This window comes from Nyctereutes procyonoides, unplaced genomic scaffold (assembly GCF_905146905.1).
Source record: "Nyctereutes procyonoides isolate TBG_1078 unplaced genomic scaffold, NYPRO_anot_genome, whole genome shotgun sequence".
Lineage (NCBI taxonomy): Eukaryota > Metazoa > Chordata > Mammalia > Carnivora > Canidae > Nyctereutes > Nyctereutes procyonoides.
This window is the reverse complement of record NW_026575147.1, coordinates 17,150,930-17,176,652: the sequence shown is the minus strand read 5'-3', so window position 1 is coordinate 17,176,652 and position 25,723 is coordinate 17,150,930. Positions and strand designations below refer to the sequence as shown.

Here is a 25,723-nt window from a genome sequence, read left to right as displayed (position 1 = left end):
AGAACCATATGATCCTCTCAATAGATGCAGAGAAAGCATTTGACAAAATACAGCATCCATTTCTGATTAAAACTCTTTTAAAGTGTAGGGATAGAGGGAACATTCCTCAGCATCCTAAAGGCCATGTATGAAAAGCCCACAGCGAATATCATTATCTATGGGGAAAAACTGAGAGCCTTTCCTGTAAGATCAGGAACATGACAGGGTTGTCCACTCTCACCACTGTTATTCAACATAGTACTAGAAGTCCTAGCCTCAGCAATCAGGCAACAAAAAGAAATAAAAAGCATTCGAATTGGCAAAGAAGAAGTCAAACTCTCCCTCTGATGACATGATACTGTATATAGAAAACCCCAAAGACTCCACCCCAAGATTGCTAGAATTCATACAGCAATTTGGCAATGTGGCAGGGTACAAAATCAATGGTATTTCTATACACTAACAGTGAGACTGAAGAGAGAGAAATTAAGGAATAAATCTCATTTACAATTGTACCCAAAACCATAAGATACCTAGGAATAAACATAACCAAAGAGGTAAAGGATCTGTACCCTAAAAACCACAGAACACTTCTGAAAGAAATTGAGGAAGACACAAAGAAATGGAAAAACATGCCATGTTTATGGATTGGAAGAATAAATATTGTGAAAATGTCAATGTTACCCAGGGCAATTTACACATTTAATGCAATCCCTATCAAAAAACCATGAACTTTCTTCAGAGAGTTGGAACAAATCATCTTAAGATTTGTGTGGAATCAGAAAAGACCCCGAATAGCCAGAGGAATATTAAAAAAAGAAAACCAATGCCAGTGGCATCAGAATGCCAGATTTCAAGCTATATTACAAAGCTGTGATCATCAAAACGGTATGGTAATGGCACAAAAACAGAAATATAGATCAAGGAACAGAATAGAGAACCCAGAAATGGGCCCTCAACTCTATGGCCAACTAATAATATTCAACAAAGTGGGAAAGAATATCCACTGGAAAAAGGACAGTCTCTTCAATAAATGGTGCTCATAAAATTGGACAGCCACATGCAGAAGAATGAAACCAGACCATTCTCTTACACCATACACAAAGATAAATTCAAAATGGATGAAAGATCTAAATGTGAGACAAGATTCCATCAAAATACTAGAGGAGAACACAGGCAACAACTTTTTTTATCTTGACCACAGTAACTTCTTGCAAGATACATCTATGAAGGCAAGGGAAACAAAAATGAACTATTGGGACTTAATCAGGATAAAAAGCTTCTGCACAGCAAAAGAAACAGTCAACAAAACTAAAGACAACCTACAGAATGGGAGAAGATATTTGCAAATGACATATCAGGTAAAGGGATAGTATCCAAGATCTATAAAGAACTTATAAAACTCAACACCCAAGAAACAAACAAAAAAATCAATCATGAAATAGGCAGAAGACATGAACAGAAATTTCACCAAAGAAGACATAGACATGGCCAACAAGCATACAAGAAAATGCTCTGCATCATTTGCCATCAGGGAAATACAAATCAAAACCACAATGAGCTACCACCTCACACCAGTGAGAATGGGGAAAACTAACAAGACAGGAAACAATGAGCGTTGGAGACATGTGGAGAAAGGGGAACCCTCTTGCACTGTTGGTGGGAATGTGAAATGGTGCAGCCCCTCTGGAAAACTGTGTGGAGGTTCCTCAAAGACATAAAAATAGAGCTACCCTATGACCCAGCAATTGTACTACTGGGTATTTACCCCAAAGATACAAATGTAGTGAAATGCTGAGACACCTGCACCCCAATGTTCACAGCAGCAAAGTCCACAATAGCCAAACTGTGAAGGAGCCACTATGACATTTGACAGATGAAAGGATAAAGAAGATGTGGTCGATATATACAATGGAATATTAGCCATCAGAAAGGATGAATACTTACCATTTGCTTTGACGTGGATGGAACCGGAGGGTATTATGCTGAGGGAAATATGTCAATCAGAGAAGGACAATCATCTTATGGTTTCACTCATACGTGGAATATAAGAAATAGTGAAAGGGATTATAAGGGAAAGGTGGGAAAAATTAGAGAGGGAGACAAGCCATGAGAGACTCCTAACTCTGGGAAATGAACAAAGGGTTGGGAAGGAGAGGTGGGCGGGAGGTTGGGGTGACTGAGGAGAGCACTTGATGGGATGAGCACTGGATGTTATACTATATGTTAGCAAATTGCACTTCAGTAAAAACAAATGAAAAAAAAACCCTACATTTCTTTTAGAGATTTACCTTTTTACCCCATTGTTCATTAAAGAAAAGGTCAATTAAGGTCTCCCAGCTATATAATGCTGATGAGACTCACATTAGGACAATCTGACTGTCTTCATAAACATCGCACATATTTGGTGGTGCCACATAAAGTAGAAAAATGGTTGAAACCAGGTGTTTCCTGGCTCCTTATTGTTTCTTCTGCCCTTTCTGAGCCTATTCTTTTGAGTCTTCAACTCTTCCTTTGATTCTGTGGGTCTTCCCTTCCAGCTATCCTTAAAAAAAATTTAATTTAGCCAAAGTTGGCTTATTCATCTTTTCAAAAAGTATGTATGGAATGCCGGCCATAATACTGGGTGTTGCAATAGAATGAAGAGTAGGATTATTGAATAAAGGCTCTACCTTCACAAGCTTAAGTTTAATGAAGTTGTAGGAATGGTGAGGAGATACACAGCATATATATATGATAAAGTGATTTCTGATGTTAATACGGTTTATAAGGAAAATAAAATAAAATCATTGATTAGAGAGGGATCGAGCAGGTTGTGAGAGAACTGTAATTGTCAAACCCTAAAGTCAGAATAAGCTTGGAGTGTTTGAGGAACAGAAGGATGACCAGGACCGAAGGAGCATGCTGAACAGAGGGAGGGTGGCAGGAAATGAGAGAAGAGGTGAGCTGAGATCTTGTAGACTGTGGTAAGAAGTTGATTTGCTTTGGCAAACCAATGTAGGGGTTGAAGCATAAGCATGACATGATCTCGAAAATGTTTTAAAATATCACTCTGCTTTTGTAGAATAGACTTTAGGAGGCCAAGAGTGGAAGCAAAGGAGGCTGCTTTGGAGACTGTTACAGTAAGTAGACCAGATATGAGATAGTGGTTATTCATATTGTGGTGGTAGCAGTCAGGCTGGTAAGAAGTGAATGGAGGCAAAATATATTTTGGAAGGGCCCCTGGGTGGCTCAGTTGGTTAAGTGTGTGCCTTTGGCTCAGGTCATGATATTGGGGTCCTGGGATAGAGTCCCACATTGGGCTCCCTGCTCAGCAGGGAATCTGCTTCTCCCCTTGCCCCTCCCCCAACTCATGCTCCTGCTTGAGCCGAAGAGTGCATGTATGCACACACGCTATCCCTCTCCCCCTCCCTCTCTCTTTCTCTCTCATGTGCGCAAAAATAAATAAAATCTTTAAAATATATACACACACAGGAGGTAGAGCTAACAGAATTTGATGGTGAATTAGATGAGGAGGTATCAGAGGCCCTTTTCAAAAAAAGTATTTAAACCTAAAGTTGCTCTAAGAAAATTAAGTCTATTTAAACAAAATATTTTTTTCATGTTAATGGGGAAAAAAGATTAATTTTTCCCCATGCCCTCAGGAATTAGTTCAGGGATAGGCACTTGACTCAAACAGATTTCTTCAGGGGCCTCCTGAAAGAGGCAGCCTCTCTTCTAATGAGTGCAAGCCTCAGAGAATTTCTGTAGGGCCTCCTGGCAGATAATTCACTGCATTGAAGATGCTGAAAATAAAATCAGAACAGAAAATGACTGAGATGAGAAAGACAACTTCACTGTTGGAGTCTTTGTATTAAGCTATATTTGAAACCTTGGGTTGAAGTTTTCTGCTTAACCATAGTTGAAGTTTTTTCCGACTCATTATGGGGGTGGTGGTGGTTAGGTGATATGGGACAAGGCTGGAGGTCTCTCCAATGGAGGGGACACTGGATAATATAAAAAACACCTTCACAGAGGGTTGCATATGATGACCAGATGGAGAGCCCCATAAATAAAGAGTATTTATGCTAGATCTCACAAAATTCTGTAATTTAGATTTTGATCATCAACATTTATGGCAGCAGCAGTATCATTGTTATGATGATTGCATTTATAATTTGCATCATTAATAGTTTTTATTGAGCACTTGCTACATACCAAGCCATATCTTAAGCAATTTATTAACATAATGTCATTTGATCCTCACTGCAATTCTGTGAGAAAGATATTATTATTTTCCTTTTTATAGAAAAGTTAAATAATGTGGCACCATATCACAGTTACAAAATGGTAGAAGTGGTGCTTAATTGGCAGGTGCTAAATCTGTGTTTCATGTGCATTGGAGTAATTATTTTTGTCCATCTTGCTTTTAAAATATTTCTTTTCAATGGCCCTAGATTTTCTTTTCCTTAAAAAACAAACTAAAACAAGAACAAAAAGCCTGTGATAGAACTTTGACAAATATGGTCTGGTCTCCAAATTAGCATAACAAGTGTAAAATGTCATTTATTTTAATATAATAAGCTCCATTATCAAAATTTGACCTTGAGAGGGTTTGCTTTCTAATTCATACAGTCTAAGTCCTGAAAGCACGGAAAAATGAATGACTTGTTTAAAACAAAAAGAGGCATACCTGGATGTGACTGAAAATCTATCAGAAAAACATCAAATAGTTCCATATTCAAATCAATAAAAATGGGTGAATTGTACATTTCAAAGCAGAATCTGGAGCACTGTTCAAATAACAAATACTTAAAACAAGCTGGGCTCACTGCCCAGAACAATAAACACATGAATTCACAGAATGGGGCGATTTTGTCCACTCTGTGTGTGTGTGTGCTTATCACATACTCACATTCAACTGTTCAACATTAGCTCAGAGAGAGTGGAACCAAGAAATGTCAATGTGAACAAGTGACCTTAGTGTACAAACAGAAATAGTACCATATTTTAGCATCTTTCTTGTTTCCAAAGTATTTAAATCTATAACATCTTTTTGTCTTCTTGCTATACATATCTTGACTTTGGAATCTCCAACTAAATAGCTTTATTAATTTCAACAAGAAAGGTTTTCATGGGGGCACCTGGGTGACTCAGTTGGTGAAGCATCTGCCTTCAGCTCAGGTCATGATCTCGGGGTCCTGGGATCCAGCCTTGGCATCAGGATCCCTGCTGAGTGGCAAGTCTGCCTTTTCCTCTCCCTCTGCCCCTCCCTGCCTACCCCCTGCTTATGTGTACATGTGTGCTCACTCTCTGTCTCTTTCTCAAATAAACAAACAAATAAATATTTTTTAAAAACAAAGGTTTTCATGGATTGCACATATCTTCTAAAAGAAAAAAATATTCTTGGTAGTAATTAAAAGCACATTCTGGAAAGAGAACTCTTAAGCAATGTATTATACAGAATGGTCTTACAAAAGTACTATTTATTTGGTCCTTTAATTTTCACCATAAATCTAGGTCCTACTGTGTAGACTTAAATAAATGTTCTAAATTATTTTTCTTAACTGCAAAGAGAATAATAGCTTCTTTTTGAATGAGAGGGCTAAGTCTTTAACTATACAGAATCACCTTGGATTGAGGGAAAGTTTAGGAGCCTTATGAATCAGTCGTCTATTGCTGCATTGCAAATTATGCCAAAACTTAGTGACTGTAATGGTGAATTGTATGTGTCAACTTGACTGGATCACAGGGTCTCCAGATATTTGGTGAAAAATTAGTTCTGGGTGAGTCAGTGAGGGTGTTTCCAGATGAGATTAGCAGTTGGAATTGGCAGACTGAGTAAGGCAAATTGCTCTCCCCACTGTAGATGGGCACCATTGAATTCCTTGAGATCCTAAATAGAACAAAAAGACAGAGGAAGGGAGAATTTGCTCCCCCTGACTGGGCACATGAGTTGACACATTAGTCTTCTAACCTCAGACTGGGATTTATACCATGGGCCTTCTGGTTCTGGAAACAACATCAGCTTTCCTGGGTCTCCAGCTTCTAGACAGCAGATAGTAGAACTTCCCAGCCTCCATAATTGCATGAGCCAATCCCTTATAGTAAGTCTGGTTCTGGTACCAAGAGTGGATTACCAGGGATCATTGGGGGCTACCTTAGAGACTGCCTACCACAGTCTACATCCATTACAGAATTGCCTGAAAATTCGAGGAACAACAGGATTGGCTCCCTTCCTTCCTTCCTTTTGAAATGAGGCTAGTATAGATCAAGCACAAAAAAGAAAGGATAAATGGAATCAGAGCTGAGGCCAAAGACTATGCCACGTTGTTTCCATCTGTATCTACAGAACAAAAAACATCAGATTCTACTTGCTCAATCACCCCTCCAAGCATCCCTGAAAGATATGGTCAACAGTGACTGGTTCCAGCTATCTTCTTGCATGCTGCAAGGATTGAGGAGAACAGTGTCTGCACAGTGTAAACTGTTTGCAGCACAAGAGGTACACTGGTTGAAAGGCTCTGCCTTAGATAACCTATTGGGAGACCACCTTGTATATGCAGTTTACGGTGATGGTTTCTAACCACTATGTGTTTAGCAAAGTTGGCTTGAGAAAAGATCCTCATTGGTGTATCCATTGTCTCTCCTATGTATACCATGTAACAGTACTTGCCACCAAATTAGAGTATGTTTTTAATATAAATTAGCAAAGCTGCCCTCATACTGGTTGCGGCTTGGTAGAGCCAGAAACTGGGGGCATATATCCCATTAACATACTATTTATAACATTACTTATGTTATTAGTAAAATTAATAACTACTGATTTTTAAATTAATAACTTTCATAATTATTTTTCATTATTGCATTATTTCACTCTTGAAGTAATACTTAAACTTTTATAATTCGAAGGATTAACAGAATTTCCACATGTAAAACATATAAGGACATTTTTCACTCCAAATTATACCTAGAAAATTTGCCTGTATTTGAAGATGAATGTTCAGATAGTAACAAAAATCTACGTGGCACATTCTATATGTATTAGTGGCATGCTATGGTCATCAGATACTATAGTATCCACATAAGCACAAGTTCAGAGATGTAAGAAAGCATTTGAAGTAAGCATTCAGCTATTGAGTTTTCTAAAACTGAAGCCAAATGGCAGATTTTGGCTCAATGGCAGTGCTGAACTTTGGTGCATCTCTATATTTTATACCTTCTTTTTACTCTTCTAGTTTGACAGAGGGGCTAGTTTTTCTCAGCCTTCAACTTGAGCTCTTCAATGGCTACAACTTTTTTTCTCTTTTCCTTGCTCCAGGAAAACCTTAAAAGCCATTTGTATATTTTAAGACTTTTGGGTATCTTACCTCCTTCTGTCTTGGCTGGCCCCCAGGACCTCCCTTCCCTTTACCCCATCATCTCAGGACTTGGTCTGTCCACATCTCCCAGGCAGAAATTGGATGTCAAGGAAGACTGGAAAGAGGGCCCAATCCCTGCAAATAAAGAAGCAGGAACTGAGGTAGACAACTGGGGCCCTACTTTTGGTTGAACTGGGCCGTGTTATACTTCAGTAAAAGAAAACGGGAAGCAGGGATCCCTGGGTGGCAGCGGTTTGGCGCCTGCCTTTGGCCCAGGGCGCGATCCTGGAGACCCGGGATCGAATCCCACGTCGGGCTCCCGGTGCATGGAGCCTGTTTCTCCCTCTACCTGTGTCTCTGCCTCTCTCTCTCTCTCTCTCTCTCTCTCTCTCGCTCTGTGTGACTATCATAAATGAATAAAAAAATTAAAAAAAAAAAGAAAACGGGAAGCAGAGTCCGGCCTGAGGTAAAGGGACTGTCAAGAGCCTGGAAAATGGTTCAGCTCTTCAGGCTGAGGTTCTGAGCTGTGATTCCCCTGTCCTGTTCAGGGGTAGATTTTAGAGAAAGGTGGCACAAAGGGTGGCACAAAAGACCCAATATTAAAGAAGCAGACTGGTCCGGTGAGACAGATTTAAGGAGAGGCAGAAGGCAGGCCTAGGGTGCCCCATCACCAGGAATAAGGCAAGTCCTGAAGGGATATAAAAATGCCTGGTACCTGCAGACAACCTGGTAGGTAACATAAATGAGTGAAACAGGTCAGGTGTAAGACCATACGGGGTAGTGTTGGGGACTGTGAGTATCTGGAGCATTGATGATCCATCTAAGGACCAACCTTTATCTGTGAGCCTGATTTTGTAAGATAGGTTCTGTCAGCAAGGAGCATCTCTAGATGGTTTGCACTGATACAAGATTAGGTTCATGGTCTTGTGGATAGGCAGCTCTTGCCAAAGGAGAGGCTCCAGTCTGGTGAAATTTCCTAGCAGTTTGAATTCAGTAGAATGTGCATGGAGGATGTAGCATGGCTACTTTGATTTCTAGAGCCAACTATGGTCCAAGAGATGGAGGGACTAAAGGTGAAGTGGATTTCATTTTTGACTTGAGTATGTAGATGCCTCAAACAGAGAGTTGAGGCTCAGGGTTTTCTTAAGAGGGAAGGTTCCTAAAATTTCCATTCTAGTGAAATTGCTTTAGCAGCAATACATAAGATAAATTGTTCTTTTTACCGTCTCCCACCATCTCCTCTCCCCACACTGTTCTACCACCTCCCCAATGCCCTATAAATCACAGGAACTTGCCCTTGAGCCTTCCAATTATTTGGGAAGGAGGCTGGGAGGAGGCTGAGATTTACTTCTGCCTTGTGATGTCTTAAAGATGCCACCTGCTCTGGGGCAGTTCATGATGCAGAGAGAGCTGCTGCCAATAAGGTCAGCAAAACATAGCACTAGACAATACCAGTAGAGAAGCATCTAAAGGTTTGGCTCTTGTCACGGCATCCAGGATGAACAAACCAGGGCCCTGAGCAGAGGGCAAGGAAGCACTCACTCCCAAGATCTTGCAAATGCAGAGGCGGAGCCTGCCTTTATTTAACATCTTGATATTTTGTTCATCATGGATTTTTTTCTCAATGATTTTGTTTTTGAAAAATACTGCATTAAGATAACAGTTATCCTGATTGCTGAATCTTTGGCATCCCTCAAATTTTGCACCACAGGTAAGGTGGTGCACTTCTTTCCTTACCAGAGGTCCAGTCTTGAACACCTTCACAGTTGAATCAAAAGCTTGATGGGGTGCCTGGGTGTTTCAGTTGGTTAAGCGTCCAACTCTTGATTTCAGATCAGGTCATGATCTCAGGGCCCTGGGATTGAGCCCTGTGTTGGGCTCCCCTCTCAGCAGAGTCTATTTGAGATTCTCTGCCCCTCCCCTCTTTTTGTTCTCTCTCTGTCTCTTTCTAAAATGAAATAAATAAGTAAATCTTTTAAAAATATTTTATTTAAATTCAACTTGCCAACATATAGTATAACACCCAGTGCTCATGCCATCAAGTGCGCTCCTTAGTGTCTGTCACCTAGTTACCCCATCCCCCCATCCTCCTCTCCTTCTGCAACCCTTTGTTTGTTTCCCAGAGTTAGGAGTCTTTCATGGTTTGTCTTCCTCTCTAATTTTTCCCACTCTTTCCCTTCTTTCCTTTGTGGTCCCTTTCACTATTTCTTATATTCCACTTACGAGTGAAACCATATGATAATTTTCTTTTCCCTATTGATTTATTTCACTCAGCATAATACCTAAATAAGTAAATCTTAAAAAAAAAAAAAAAAAAAAAAGCTTGAACCAGTCCATCAGCACCAGGATCTTCTGGCTTTGACTTTTCCCTCCATCTCTTGAGAACTTACCAAAGCCAACATATATAGGGTGCAATAATTTTCTCTGTATATTATAACTTCTGATTTAGAGCTAACTAGTATTTCTGTACTTACTGTTATATCACAGACCTAGCCTAAAATGGGGATACTTTTATCTAATTAAAAGAGTATTTAATGCAATTGTTGAACTTGGTGATGGTGAAAGACTGTGAAATATGCTAATTTTTTTGTTTAGGATTGCCATTGATATTGAACTCCACAGCTCAGTATTTTGGCTTCTTATATGCTAAAATAGAAATTAAGACAAAAGTGAATATGCACATGTGGAATCTTTCTCATTAAAATTTTTTCTTGATTGTGTGATGCTTTCTGAGACTACATGTCAATATGTATGAATCCTTGCCAGCTGGAACAGAGGACGAAACAGCTGTTCTAAACTGACAAGAAATTGGCTTCCAGTAATTCTAAGTGTAGAAGAGGGAATTTATCTTTCTTGTACATTTGCCTTTGTCCTGGGAGTGATTACTTTGATGAGACTCATTAGTTGTGCAGATTTGAGCCAAAAATCTACCAGGGATAGTTCCTGATATTTGTTAAGTAACTGCGATGCAAATATTAGATTCTGTTTAATAGTGACAAAAGTGGGCCTGGGAGAGATGATATTCTTTTATATAATCACAATAATTTAATAATTTTTATCATTCTTAGGAGATGCACCCTGAAATATAGGGGTGAAGTCTGCATCTTACTTTCAAATGGTTCATCAATAACACACTTACTGTGACACACTAAGTGTGTGTGTGTGTGTGTGTGTATAGAGAAAGAGAGGGAAACAAATGTGGCAAAATGTTAGCAATTGGTGAATCAACTAAAGGATTTATGAGATTTCATTGTACTATTTTTGCAGTTTTTCCATATGTTTAGATTTTTTAGTTTTTTTCAAAATGGCGGTTTAAGGGCAGCCCCCCCCCCCCCCCCCCCGGCTTAGTGGTTTAGCGCCGCCTTCAGCCCAGGGTGTGATCCTGGAGACCCGGGATCAAGTCCCACGTGGGGCTCCCTGCATTGGGCCTGCTTCTCCCTCTGCCTGTGTCTCTGCCTCTCTCTCTCTTTGTATCTCTCATGAATGAATAAATAAAATCTTTTTTAGGGATCCCTGGGTGGCGCAGCGGTTTGGCGCCTGCCTTTGGCCCAGGGCGCGATCCTGGAGACCCGGGATCGAATCCCACGTCGGGCTCCCGGTGCATGGAGCCTGCTTCTCCCTCTGCCTCTCTCTCTCTCTCTCTCTCTGTGACTATTATAAATAAATAAAAATTAAAAAAAAGTTTAAAAAAAATAACACTTAGAAAAAAATAAAATCTTTTTTAAAAATGGCGATTTAAAAAACAGATTTATGTTCTAAATAAATATATCTACATATACTCATGTATATATGAAAAAATATATACACACATACATATGAATTATAACACTGAACTTTTAAAACTTTATGTATAATTTCTGTGTATCCTTAGGTCCAGTCTGTAGAGGAAACAGAATACCAGGGATTCTCAGTGTCTGCCAGAATTTTAAATCCAGAGAAATCCATATTGGATTATATGAGGACAAGCTAGTAGGTGGCATGTTACAAGCAACAAAGGCAGAGACCAGAGCTATATGGGTGCCTTCTCATAAGCAATATGTTTTCTAATTCAGAATCGAATCCAAGCTCTAAACCAGGATCATGCCCTGCCCTTAGTTATCATCTCTGAGTCTTTAAAGTGGTTTGGATTGCCTGATACACTCTCCCTGACCTTGGACTGGAAGTGCTTGTCCCTTTCCTCGAAAATGACTCAAGTTTTAGTGATGGTGCAATTGTCATGAATGCCTTGGAAGCTATTTGTAAATTTATTCTACTATTGTTTCTGGTTCCAGAAATTTCTTTATTAACCCTCATATCAATGGCTTTAATTTTTAGGCCAAATATCTATGTGCAAAGCAAGGAGAAATATCCATGTAATTATTCACACAAGTCTCTCCTCACTATTCCAGCCCCCTTCCTAGAAATTTGCATACCACATTTCTTGTGCAATTCCCCCTCCTCTAGCATTAGATACACGTAAATAGTGGGTGTTGAAAAAAGGAGGGGGAATTGTATGAGTAAATTACCACCAGCTGTCTGAAGGCTTGGTCATAATTTCTTTCCTTGTGGTTTTCGTTACAGCTGACAGACAAGGGTGGCAAGTAAAGGAGATGGGTCTGAATACACACACACACACACACACACACACACACACACACACACACTTCCCTCAAGACAGGGGGAGAAGGTTGGGAGACAAAGGGAGGAATACAAGATGGAGGAAATATCCACTCCTCCCTCTCCCCAACTCTAGCTAGGAAGTGAGGGAAGCAGCTTATCCAGCTTCCTTGTCAGTGCTTTGGTCTCATATGATAAATCAGAGAGCTGAGAAGTAGAAAATCTGGGTCACTGGCCTAGCCCTAGAGTGCAGTTTGGAGCAGAACTAAAATTAAAATTCACAACTTCTATAGGGGATTGGAATCCTGCCTGGTATGCAACCATTAATAAAAAATAGCTATGATTTATCAAATGCTTAAAATGTGCTGGGCAAAAATTAAACGCTTTACATTTATTATCTCATTTTGTTCTCACAACTACCCTATTAGGTAGTTATTATCATTAACCTTTTTTTTTTTTTTACAAATGAGGAAGCTAAAGCAGAGTTTAACTTGTCAGAATCATGGGGTTGGAAATTGGTGCAGGAGGGGAGATTTGAAAAGCTCCTGGATTCTAGAGCCAGAAATCTAAAATACTCTGTTATGATGCCTGTTAGCGACATTGGGCAATGCTGCAAGGCTCTTCCAGATGAAGGGGACCCCAAACAGTCAGGGAAGGCTGGGAGCATTTCTCCTTCTACCAATGAAAATTTAAATTTTTAAATAAAAGCACTGTATTTTGCAATCATAATATATGATAAAGTTTTGTATTATTAGCATCCTTCAGGACTCAGATGCTACCTTTCTTATGAAACCTACTCTAGGCAGATTTAATTAATCACCACCCCCACCAAGTTTCTCTTTGTACCATTACTGTGGCACTTCACACAATCTGATTTGTGTTATTGTTTGATGAATGCCTGCCTAACTTCCCACACTAGATTTTAGACACATAGCACAATGTCTAGCATATGCTCTGTACATGTTTGTTGAACTAATAATGTTGAATCGAATGAACTAAACTAACCAAATTGCCTCAGAGTTTTGTCAGCTTGTGGGAATAAATTAAGTCCCACGAACATTAGCTACTTCTGAACTCCCACCTGTTCCTTAGGGAAATGAAGTCTTTCTCAAAGTCTCCCCACCCCACACAAGTATATCTGCTTCTCCTAAGGGTTACATCCCAATCTCTATAAACTGCTTGCAGTTCAGATCCCTGATGCTCTGAGGTACAGCTGTCCCATTGCCTACGACATATAGTCCTAGAGTCACACACTCCCTGGCCCCTGCCCCACTCCAGCGCCTGAAGGGCAGATCTTTCAATTCATACACACATGGCCTGTCTTCTCCAGGTTACTCTCATCGTCTAGGAAACCAGGCACATCCACCCAAGCCTCAGTTCTGCCCATTTAGGTTGCCCTGTTTTGCTAACAAATATAGATCACAGATTCAAATGTATGAACTCGGATGGTTTTTCACCACATGAAACTCCAGTTTTATTATACCTGGGAACCTGCTTTTTACCAGCCTGTCAGTCTCTCTAAGGCCCCACCTGCTCCTTTATAAGAGAAGGATGCCTTGCTGGGATGCCTTCTTTACATTGCCTGGTTTCTCTTCATCACACTTACCGCCATCTAGCATATTGTAGATAATTCTTTGTTTATTGTGTATCTATACCAGTAGACTGTAAACTCCATGAAAACAGGTCTTTTCTGTTTATCTGTATGTTTGTTTTACTGCTGTGTCCCTTGTATATAGAATAGTGCCTGATACACAATGGTTCTCAGTGTTTTTTGAATGAATGAATAAATGAATGATGTATCAGAATTGTTATACACATTTTAAGGCATCATTTCAGCTGTCTATTTCTGCATTACCAAGGTACTTTAGAACTTCATGGCTTAAAACAACAACTGTTTAATTATATCTTGTGATTTTCTGGGTTGGGAATTGGAACAGGCTTCAGCTGGGCGATTTGTCTGTGCCACATGGCACTGACTATGTCACTTGGTGGTATTCAGCTGAAGGCTGTTCTGGAGGTCCCGGAACAACTTCACTCACATCAGGCATAGACTATGAGTCACGCCCAATGCCATGATGGGGGCTGCTGGATGGTGTTTCACATGTGGTCTCAGGGCCCCACCTCATGGTAGTCAGACTTCTTTGATGGCAGCTGAGGATACCAAGGGGTCTGGGTGGAAACTGCAAGACTTATTACCCACCGTCGGAATTTGTGACCTAGCACCTCATTCTCTTGGTCAAGCAAAATTCACTAAATCCATCTCAGATTCAAGGAGAGGAGAATTAGACTCCACCTCTTTCTGGGAGAAGTAGCAAAGAATTTTCAACCATCCTTAATCCACCACAGCCTTGCACCTTTTGGCCACAAATATTACCACATGCCTGACTCCTTTTCTCCGAAAACCCCCCAAAGTGTTGTTGTTTTTTTTTTAAGATTTTATCTATTTATTCATGAGAAACACACAGAGAGAGGCAGAGACATAGGCGGAGGGAGAAGCAGGATCCCTGCAGGGAACCTGATGCAGGACTCAATCCCAGGACCCCGGGATAATGACCTGAGCCAAAGGCAGATGCTCAACCACTGAGCCACCCAGGCATCCTGCCCCCAAAAGTTTCATAACATTTATTGTTTCTGCTCAGAAGTCCAGAATCTTCCCATGTAAATAAGTTCAGGTGAAGATTAGGCTCCTGGGATATGCCTCCTTGAGGTTAGTCCCTCTAGATCTGAAAATCCTCTGAGTTTTTGGTTCCAATTCTTTGAGTCATTCTTCTTTTTCCGTAAGAAATGGTCCTTGTTTTTTCAGTTGGGTAACTTTCTCAGCTTGCTTGCTCTCCTTGGCAGGTTGAGGGTCCCAAAGCATCTTCTCACTCTGTACTGCCTTAATCCCTTTCAGTCCATGCTGGTGCAGTTCACTTAAAAACGTTGAGGATGGAATGCCTGGGTGGCTCAATAGTGCTCCTAAAAACGTTGAGGATGGAATGCCTGGGTGGCTCAAAATGCCTGCTCCCAATGGGGAGCCTACTTCTCCCTCTGCTATGTCTCTGCCTCCCTCTCTGTGTCTCTTGTGAATAAATAAATAAAAGGACGTCCTAACTCTATAGTTCCCCTAAATTCTGCTTAAAAACAACACAGTTTTTTTTTTTCCTAATCCACCTTTTTCTATCCATACCTGCCAGCATTCACTAATAGTCTCCTTGAGACCTTTCTAGGTTCTGCTGCATCCAAGTCTCAGAGTCATTGCCACTTGTTTGAGGTTTTTGTTATAGCAACACCCATTCACAGGTACCAAATTGGTTCGATTAACTGCTATTTAAGAAACTAATACAAAACTTAATGGCTTAACACAAAAAGATGTGCTCTTCTATCTTATGATTTGGGGATCAGTAATCCTAGCATGACTCAGCAGGGCAAATCTACTCTATAGAGCCACAGCTGGTGCTGCTCAATTAGGTCCTGCAGATGATGGGACTGATCTAAAAGGTCCAATATTGCTCCATTCATATGCCTGGCACCTTTATGGTAACTGCTGGGTGGTGGGCTCAGCTAGACACCTCCCCTTTCTCTGTGGAGGCTTAGAGCCTCTCTCCACAGGGTTTTGAAAGAAGATGTCAACTACTTCCATTCTGACCTCGGTTTGTATTTTCTAATTAATTAAGTTCTTCTTACCAGCTTCCCCCTTAATTCAGGTAAAAGACCCTGCGCGCAAAGCATCCCCTGGCGGACATTGAAACTATCCCCCTCAAGCATAAAGGACTGCCCTGAGCAAGCAAGGCCCCTGGGACTGACCCCAGGACAATGATCGATCTGGCCTTTACTGTCCACCTGCATGCACCCACCAACCTTTGTCCCGCTTTTTCCTTACATACACCTGGAAGTATTTCTAGTACTTTGCAGACAGCGTTTGAACATAAGTCTGCTGTCTTCCCCATATTGACCTTACAGAAATGAATTTCTTGCTTCACCACCGCTCATTTCTCTGCCTTTGGATTTTGTGAGCAGTGAGCGGCTGAACCTGGTTTGTTTCAGCCCCCCAGAGCCAGGTGCTCCTGCACCCCTGCACCCTGGATATAGTTTATCTAGCATGGGAGTTTCTTTTTTTTTTTAATTTTTATTTATTTATGATAGTCACAGAGAGAGAGAGGCAGAGACACAGGCAGAGGGAGAAGCAGGCTCCGTGCACTGGGAGCCTGACGTGGGATTCGATCCCGGGTCTCCAGGATCGCGCCCTGGGCCAAAGGCAGGCGCCAAACCGCTGTGCCACCCAGGGATCCCCTAGCATGGGAGTTCTTATCTGGCAGCTCTGGACTTCAAAAGCAAGTGTCCAGAGCATTTTGCATGGAAGATGTAAAGCTTCTTAATGACTTAGCCTTAACAGTCCCAGAACATCTCTTAACTGCTGCATTCTATCAGTCAAGTAAGTCTCTAAGGCAGACCTAGAGGGAGGAGAACTAGATCCCATCTCTCAATGGAAGAAGGAAAGAATTCCCTCTTACCCTTGATTGCAGAATGACTCTTCTCTGTCTAGAAAGGACATTAAAAACAACAAAACAACAACAACAAAACACCCAAGGTTAGAGAGAGGGACATAGTGTGGGGGACAGAGGAGGCATCTACTGATTAACCAAGTCCACTGAATCAACTGCAGTGATAGTGGAGTGAGAGTTACATACACATTGTCCTCTTATCTAAGTCTCAGTGAATGTGAGGTGTCAGAGTTAGGGAAGGAGTGCGTGTCTTGAATGGTTAGGCATGACATTCTGGAGCTAAACTTTTAATCTCAGCTTTGTGAATTTACGCAATATACTTCATCTCCCCACGCTCCATGTTAGTCATTTACAAAACAGATAACTAGAGCCCACCTCATCGTGTTTTTGTGAGAATGAAAGGAGTCAGTACCCTTAGCACTTTTAGAACAGAATCTGGCAACAGTATGTTAGACATGTTTCTTTTTATTGTTGCTTTATGGTTCATGCAGTAATTTATATCACAATCAATAGTCCTTTTTGCCAAGCATCAAGCTGGGGAGGAGAAGAAGAAAGAGGAAAGGAATTTTTAAAAAATGAATGGAATGTAAAAGTACCACTAGAATATTCTGAGCTTAGAATAAAAAAAGAAATACTTTCCTATTTTTTGTCTTTTCTCATCAATGCAAACATTTCCTGAAGCACAATCCATCAACCAGTTCAAGAGCAATGTACCCAAGAAAGAATAACATAAGTAATTTCATTTACAACTGCTTTAATTTATTGACATTACCTACCTAGATTCTTTGAGTTCTGAATCAGAAACCAGGGAGAGATACACAAAGAGGAAGATGTGTTACTTTTTACATAATGATTCATGGGATCTATAGTCTTCTCTTGCTCAAAATGGGAGTAAAAGATGTGTCAAGATAGGCCAGGCTATGCTGAAGTAGTAAATAATTTCCAAATTTCAGTAACTTAATACAACAAAAATGTATTTCTTGGTCATTCCACACGTTTAACTTAGGCCAGTAGGAGCACTTTGATCATCAGAGTCACTCAGAGACCCAAGTGGATGGAAGCTTCATCTTAACATGTACTGATCTTCAAAAATCAATACAACGGTGGAAACTGACAGTGGCGAATCATGTACCGGCTCATAAAAATTCTACTTTCTACCCAGAAGTGGCCACACGAGACTTCCTTTTCACATTTCAGTGGCCAAACCAGTTACATTTCATTGACCAAAAGCCACATCTAACTTTAAAATGGGGTGGAAAAAGGTAAAGTTAGCATGTATCCACCAGGACAAAAGTTTAACAAAAAGCCAGAAAGTACAGCATTCAGGAACTGGCAGATTGTAAACTGCATTGTCCTTAGACACCTACTCACCCCTTCTGCAGTCTGTGGGCAGAGTGTACTTTTCTGCACCAATGACTTTGGACTTGGCCACGTAACTTACTTTGGGGAATGAAATACCACAGAAAGGGCAATGTTCTGGTTCTGAATGGAGACTTTAAGAGTCTACGCCAACTCTCATATACTCCTACAATCTACCATGAGAGTATTCCCCAGGTAGCCACCGCTTCTTCCTGACATGAGAGCTACTTGGAAGCATCTTGAACCCAGGCCCAACCAATCTATACCTGAAGCCCAGATCCTTGAGTGAGGAGTATAATATTGAGAGTTCTTTATTAAACAGCACTGTTGCAACAAATATATGACTAATACAGTGACAGCACAACAGGATTTTAGGATGACTAGCTACTAGAAATAATGGTTTGCAAGAAAGTGTATGAAAGGGGCTCTTGGGGGGCTCAGTCAGTTAAGCATCTGACTCTTGATCTCAGTTCAGGTCTTGATCTCAGGGTCATGAGTTCAAGGCCTGCACTGGATTCCACACTGGGCATGGAGCCTACTTTAAAAAAGAGAGAGAGAGAGAGAGAGAGAGAGAGAGAGAGAGAGGGCAGCCCGGGTGGCTCAGCGGTTGAGCGCCGCCTTCAGTCCAGGGCGTGATCCTGGAGACCTGGGATTGAGTTCCACATCGGGCTCCCTGCATAAAGCCTGCTTCTGTCTCTGCCTCTCTCTCTCTCTCTCTCTCTCTCTCTCTCTGTGTGTGTGTCTCATGAATAAATAAAGAAAATCTTAAAAAAAAAAAGAGGGGCATCTGGGTGGCTCAGTCGATTATGTGTCTGCCTCTGGCTCAGGTCATGATTTCAGGGTCCTGGGATCAAGTCCTGTGTTGGGCTCCTTGCTCAGTGGGGCGTCTGCTTCTCCCTCTCCCTCTGCCTCTTCCCAATGATCATGCTCTCTTTCTCTCAAATAAATAAGTAAAATCCTTTTTAAAAATTTTAAAAAAGAAAGCCTATGAAATAGGATTTTACTAGTTAGTATTTTAAGAAACATAAAGTAAAATAAGATGATATTTATTTATATACTATATAAATAGGCATAGGCATATGTATATTATAACTTAACTAATTTCTTATCTATTAAAGAGAACAATTAAAATGTTAAAACCGAGTGTTGCTCAGGCTATGTAAGATGATAAAATTAGAAAGTCTTTTTCTTTTTTTTTTAATTTTTTTCATTTATTTATGATAGGCACACAGTGAGAGAGAGAGAGGCAGAGACACAGGCAGAGGGAGAAGCAGGCTCCATGCACCGGGAGCCCGACGTGGGATTCGATCCCGGGTCTCCAGGATCGCACCCTGGCCCAAAGGCAGGTGCCAAACCGCTGCGTCACCCAGGGATCCCGAAAGTCTTTTTCTTTTTTAAAGATTTTACATTATTTTTTTAAGATTTATTTATTTATTTTAGAGAGAGGGAAAGAGAGAGCATGGGAGAGGCAGAGGGACAGAGAATCCTAAGCAGACTCCCCACCCAGACAGAGTCCAGGGATGGGGGAGGAGGGGACTTGATCCCATGACCCTGAGATCACAAGTCAAGGAAAAACCGAGTCAGATGCTCAACCAACTGAGCAACTCAGGTGCCCCAAAGACTTTATTTTTAAAAATAATTTCTACACCCAATGTGGGGCTTGAACTTACAACCCCAAGATCAAGAGTTACATGCTTTACTGACTGAACCAGCCATTCCTGGAAAGTGCTTTTATCCTCACAACCCTATGCCTTAAGAACTTATCATAGGGAAATAATTCAAAGGAGTAAAATGATAGGGGCATTGTAATATTAGAAACAGTGTACCTATGCAGTAACAAAATATTATTAAGTAAACTATAGTTCCTTTGATATTATTTAGTATTATATAATCATTAGATTAATAAATATATAAATACTCTAACAACATGGACAGATATCTAATAAGTGAGAAAAGGAGGACATAAACTTATGTCTAGGCTGAATTACAGCTATAGAAATAGATATGTAATATGTGCAGATAATTACTAGATGTAGAGAAATTTAAACAGTTGTGTTGACAGAGTGGATATATGGGTGAATATTTTTCTTTTACAATCTAACACAAAAACTTTGTTCTTTTGATAATAAAGGTAATCTTGAAAACTACAATGAAATCTCTCTTCAAGCATGTATGTACTCTTGGGTGTGTAAGACTAAGTTGATGTTTTGGGTTAAAAAAATACATTAAAAAAAAGACTGGAGAGAAATTTCAACAAACATTTAACACTGATTATCTCTGGGTATTATGGGTAGTTTCCTTTCTATATACTTCTTTATGTATTTTTCAACTATTTTACAATGAATGTACTATGAACTTAGTGAAAACATTTAAAAAAAATAAACTGGTATCTTTTCTAGCCTCACTTCTGAGATCTCATAGTTCATTCATCTAATTAATGCTATCACTTGAATGCAGAATAAGTCTTGCTGTAAATACAGTTCCTCTCCAAACTCAGTAGCCCATAATTTGATTTGAGACAAAACTAAATATAACACCAACTTTGGTATGGAGGACGGAAATCTGACTCTTCTCGCCCTTTTATGCTTGTTTGTTTGCAACAGGAGATTCTTTTCAAGACAGGTGGCCTGTAAGCCTTATCTCAGGTCAAACTGGGCCTTAAAATGTTTCCTGGAAACATTCTAAGCTCAGGAGTAGTGCAGCCTTAGGTCTAAGCTAAGAGCTGGGGTTCTATGTTAGGGGCCTATTAGATGGCTCCTCTGAACACTGAGATGTCTTACTGTTATCCAGTCCTCCCCACCCCTATTCTGTGCTGGTAATTAGGGGAATTCATCCCTATTAGGCAGGATGACAGTTTGCCCCAAGAATACAGGCTCTGGGGCAGCCCGGGTGGCTCAGTGGTTTAGCTCCGCCTTCAGCCCAGGGTGTGATCCTGGAGACCGGGGATCGAGTCCCACGTCAGGCTCCCTGCATGGAGCCTGTTTCTCCCTCTGCCTGTGTCTGTGTCTCTGCCTCTCTCTCTCTCTTTCTCTGTCTCTCATGAATAAATAATAATAAAAAAAAATCCAGGCTCTCTGCTGTCTTACCAGTTCTCAGGCATGCCAGGGCCCTTCCTGAGTTAAACTCCCAGGATACCTAAAAGAATCAATTCACTGTAGAGACATCTTGTTTGCCTTATTTTCAGAAATTCATAGAGTAAATGTCTGGAGTCACACCATGGGGAAGACAACTGTTATCAGAGCCTTAGCAGAGACTTTGAGCTTTTCTGGGGTCTCAACTTCATCATCTGTGAAATAAGTATGACTCAATCAACATTACCACATGTGGGCACTATAAAGCTTTCTGTAAATTAAAAAAAAAGAAAAGAAAAGGAAAAAGTCAGGGTACCTGGGTGGCTCAGTGGTTGAGAGTCTGCCTTCGGCTCCCATGGTGATCCCCGTGGGATCGAGTCCCGCTCTGGGCTCCCCCCACCGCCTCCCACCCCCGGCAGAAAGCCCGCTTCTCCCTCTGCCTGTACTCTGTCTCCGTGTGTCTCTCATGAATAACTAAATAAATAAATAGTCTTTTTTAAAAAAGGTCTTTGGTAATGCTAATAATAACAGTGATCATGTCACATAATAAAAAGGTTTTATTTTGGAGCTAAAGAGGAGCTTTGGGGCTGCAAGCACTTTAATTATAGCATGTCTGACTTGCTTAAACCTCATTACATAAATAGACGGTACAGAGTCTCAGGCAGTGCCGTCACCAAAGGACCCTTTTCCATGGTCTTAGAATAATTGAGGAGGAGGTTCCAGTACCGTTGGCTACTGTCTTGAAGCACTCCTAGGGCTCCAGGAAGTCCAGGAACCCTCTGCCCCCTCTGAAGCTAGTTTTAGTGCCCCAGTCGCCTCAGTGCTTGGAAAACTGAAGGCCGAAGAGGCACACAGTTCAAAAGCACGGGCCACCGGAGATGGAGGCAGCTAAGGCTGCAAGGTCTCATGAGGGTGTTTCCCTATCTGAGGAAGGTTCCTGTCCCCAGATTGATGGTGAAGCTGACAGGTCAGATCTCTGGGGAAAATCACACAGTGTCCTGCGACCGTCGAGCGCGAGCTTCTGCATTCGGCCAGGACGGCTCCCAAGACCTTCCCGGACTCCAGCTCTGGTTCCGGGCTTACCTGTGGCTGGGGTGAGGCAGGCACGCGAGAGGGCCTTCTCCGAATCTCCGTACAGTTAGGTGGTGTATTTATTTATTTGCCTATTTTACAGCGCCCCTGGGTGGGACGGGGGAGGGCGAAGGGGCTGGTACAGCGCCGGCTCAGCCCTTTGCCCTTCCGCCAACACCCTCCAGGCGGGCCGGGACGGAGGGAGGGAGGGAGGGAGGGAGGCGCGCAACCCCGGCTGGCCCGGCCCGCACCCGAGGCGGGGAGCCCCGCCTCCGCTCGCGGTTGACAGCTCCGCTGGGGCGCGGCGGCTCGTGCCAGCCAGTCGCGTCTCGGCCTGGGATCGCGTGCGCGCAGGGCCGGGCTGCCTCCGGCCGGTTCCCCGGACGCCGCTCCACGTCCCGCTCCCCCCGAGAGCGCTCGCTCCCCTGTGCCCCGACGCGCCGGCAGCTGGAGGTTCGGCCACGTCGCTTCGTTTTCCTCAAAAGATCGCGGAGCCGAGCTCTCTCGCTGCCAGCACAGAAAGAAGGAGCTGGAGGTCCGTGCGCAAGGGTTCTGCTTTTCCCAGGCTGCTTCCCCTCCCGGGCGAGGAGCGCCCCGAGAGTGAGGGAAGCGCCTGGAAAATGGAGCAGACGTGGACGAGGTAGGTGAGCCGCGGCTTCCTCCCCGCGCTCCGGCCGCCGCGCGCCTGCCGCCCGCCCCGGGGGTCGCCCCGCACCCCCGCGCGCTCTCCCAAGTCGCGCCACACCTAGGGGCCTTTGACGACCTTCTCTTTTTTTAAGTGCCTAATTCCCACTTCTCTCCATCCCTCTGCACGGGTTCTCTCTCGCGTTATCCTTACTTAATGCATCTCCCTTCCACCCAGTCTCGATATTAAACATACCCACTGGGGCTTACCTGGAAGTTTTTGTAGAAATGGCTCTCTGGCTTTCCCCTGTTCTGCAGATGAGAGGGATTGTGTAGGTCATTCTCTAGAGATACGTTTCATTTCAGGTATCTTGGAAAATACCAGATTCCTTCTCACCCTGCCACGTTTTTCTTCTCAACCTCATCCTCCACCAGTCACACAAAAGGCAGAGCGGGGAGTGAGCAGAGCCCAGCAAGCTCGTCTCCAGAGTCTCCAGCTGGAGTGACTTTGGAAGAGGAAGGAAGGAAGACCAGGGTGCCCTTCACTGGCCAGGCTCTGTTGAGATCAGGGTGATAATAGCCAGCTTTTAGGTCAGATTTTGGAGATGCCCAGTGGAAGTGTGTTTTCTCCATCCCCTAGTCCTTTCCCTCAATGTACTTTAAAACAGACCTACTCAGGGATAAAAGGTAATGTGTTGGGACAAAGAGCTGGTTTTCGTCTGTCTGTGGATGGAGAGGCTGTACTCCAGAGGTGGTTCCAAAAGAGATACTGCTCCATCTCCAGGATGTAGCTTTGGATACTGGAGTGAGGCCAAATGTGTGTGTTGACTCCTATAGGAAAGCAGAAGGTATAGACACAGAAGGGAAACTGGGGCTTACTGGGATTTGTGCAAAACTTCCAGGGTATTTCAGCTGATTGTTCAACAGAAGTTCTCTACATCTTGTCAGTTTTAAAGAAATTGAAGCTGTGAGTGTGTTGGTAGACCCACACTATTTAGGTTTACAAGTAACAATTCTGCTTTTTGCTCTTTTCTGCTCTTCTTAGCCCTTTCCTACCTAGAGGGCAGTTAGATAAAAGGAGTGCAATATAAAGACACAAGGCGACTAAAAACCACATCTCGAGGGATGATCAAGGGACCTGACGCTCTCCAGTCTCGAGAAGTGAAGATAGGGCTGGGATAGGGTGGATAAGGTAGCTTCCTTCAAATATTTGAAAAGCAATTAGTGGTAATGGGATTAGATGGATCTGGGATCTCTTAGGAGAACAGACCACATTGTGAGGAAGCAAATGATGGCTTGGTGTAAGGGAAAAGCTTTCTAACAAGCGACCTCCCTGGATGGTAAATAGATTCTCAACCCTGAAATTGTTCAAGCAAAGGCTAGACGACCACTTGATGGTAGTGAGAGTGAGCATATCATGGATTCTTGTTCTCTATCAGTGTGGTTCACACTTAAAAAAATATATATATGTATATATAAAATTTTTTCCCTGAAATTTATGTTTAGATTTCAGATAAATTTGGAAATAATTCAGAAAACCGCAAATAATATGTTTGTGGTTTGATTCGTGTCACAAATGGAATATATCCATGCTAATAGGCATTCGGATCAAGAAAGAGGACATAAGCATCACTACTAAAGCCCTTGTGACCCAAGAATAATTTATCCTAACTTGCAACACTATAGATGAGTTTTGCCTGGTTTTGAATCTTATGTCAGTGAAATTATCCACTTTGTATTCTTTTACATCTGGCTTCTTTCTTTCTAATGCTTGTGGGATTCTACCACATTGTTGTGTGTAGTTGGAGTTCATTCATTCTTGCTTCCGTTTGGGATTCTACTGTGTGTAAATATATCGAATTTATCCATTCTATTGTTAATGAACATTTGGACAATTTCGAGTTTGGAGCTATTATGAATAGGTTACTTCCTGTGAACGTTCCTGGGCATGTCTTTTGGTGAACATATGTACATACTGCTGTTGGGCAAATACACAGAAGTAGAATTTCTGAGTAATCGGAAATGCATGTTCAGCTTTAGTTGATACTGCCAAATAGTTTTTTGAATTGATTGTGAAGAGGACAGACAAGGGCTGAGATACACTGAAAAGGTGCTTCACATCACTAGTCATCACAGAAATGCAAATTAGAACCATAATGCCAGGGGCGCCTGGGTGGCTCAGTAGGTCAAGCGTCTTCTTTCAGCTCAGGTCATGATCTTGGGGATCTAGGATCAAGCCCCCGCATGGGGCTCCCTACTCGGCAGTGAGTCTGCTTCTCCCCTCCTGCTGTGCCCTCTCAAAAAATAAATTTAAAAATCTTAAGAAAAAAAAAAAAGAACCACAGTGCCATATCACTGTATACGCCATTGGAATAGTTGAAATGAAAGAGACAGAAAATACCAAATGTTGGCCGGGTGAAAGAGTCAGAATGTTTATGCTTTTTTTCCCCTTTACAATGAGAAATATACTTACATTACAACAGGTATACTTGCATACATACCCGAAACAATTTCATGTAACAAATCTTAACCTCACTATGTATTTTATACTCTGATCTTTTCCACTTTAACTCTTTTTCTTTAAAAAAGAAAAAATGCTAGTGTGACTCAATTTATTTCACCACCTAGTGGATCATAGATGGAAAAATCCTATAATCATATCATAATGATGTTTTAGATATTTCCTAACTCACAGCTAAAATCAGGTCATAAACATTTATTTAAAATGTGAGAACTGAGGACAGGCGAAGCACTGTGCTAAATGCTAAGGGTGAAACAATGCATGAGACTGAGTTTCTGCCTTTGAGGCAGGGTTGAGGGTTGTACTTTCTCATTTTCTGTGATTCTAATAGATGCTAATGCAGACATATGCATGAGAGCCAGTGGAAAAGCACAACTTGGGAAATTCAAAGAATAAAAATTAACTCTAGGGGCGCCTAAGTGCCTCAGTGGTTGAGCATCTGCCTTTGGCTCAGGTCATAATCCTGGGTCCTGGGATCAAGTCCTGTATCAGGATCCCTGCTCAGTGAGGAACCTGCTTCTCCCTTTGCCTATGTCTCTGCCTCGCTCTATGTATCTCTCATGAGTAAATAAATAAAATCTTAAAAAAATAATAATTAACTATAAAGCAACTATTTAGAGGGTGCTTTAGTGGCTCACTACATTAAGCATCTGCCTTCTGCTCAGGTCATGATCCCAG

At 41.8% G+C, this 25,723-nt stretch overlaps 1 protein-coding gene across 5 annotated transcripts in view; it reads left to right on the top strand.

The window, feature by feature from the left end:
* Positions 1 to 22,302: 22,302 nt before the first annotated feature.
* LOC129501357 (myomegalin-like) overlaps positions 22,303 to 25,723 on the top strand; it is a 182,000-nt gene continuing 178,579 nt past the window's right edge. For all 5 annotated transcript variants that reach the window (XM_055312440.1, XM_055312437.1, XM_055312443.1 and 2 more), the window contains exon 1: positions 22,303 to 22,540. In XM_055312440.1, the coding sequence (XP_055168415.1) occupies positions 22,521 to 22,540 (20 nt within the window). In that variant the 5' untranslated portion in view covers positions 22,303 to 22,520. The remainder of the gene's footprint in view (positions 22,541 to 25,723) is intronic.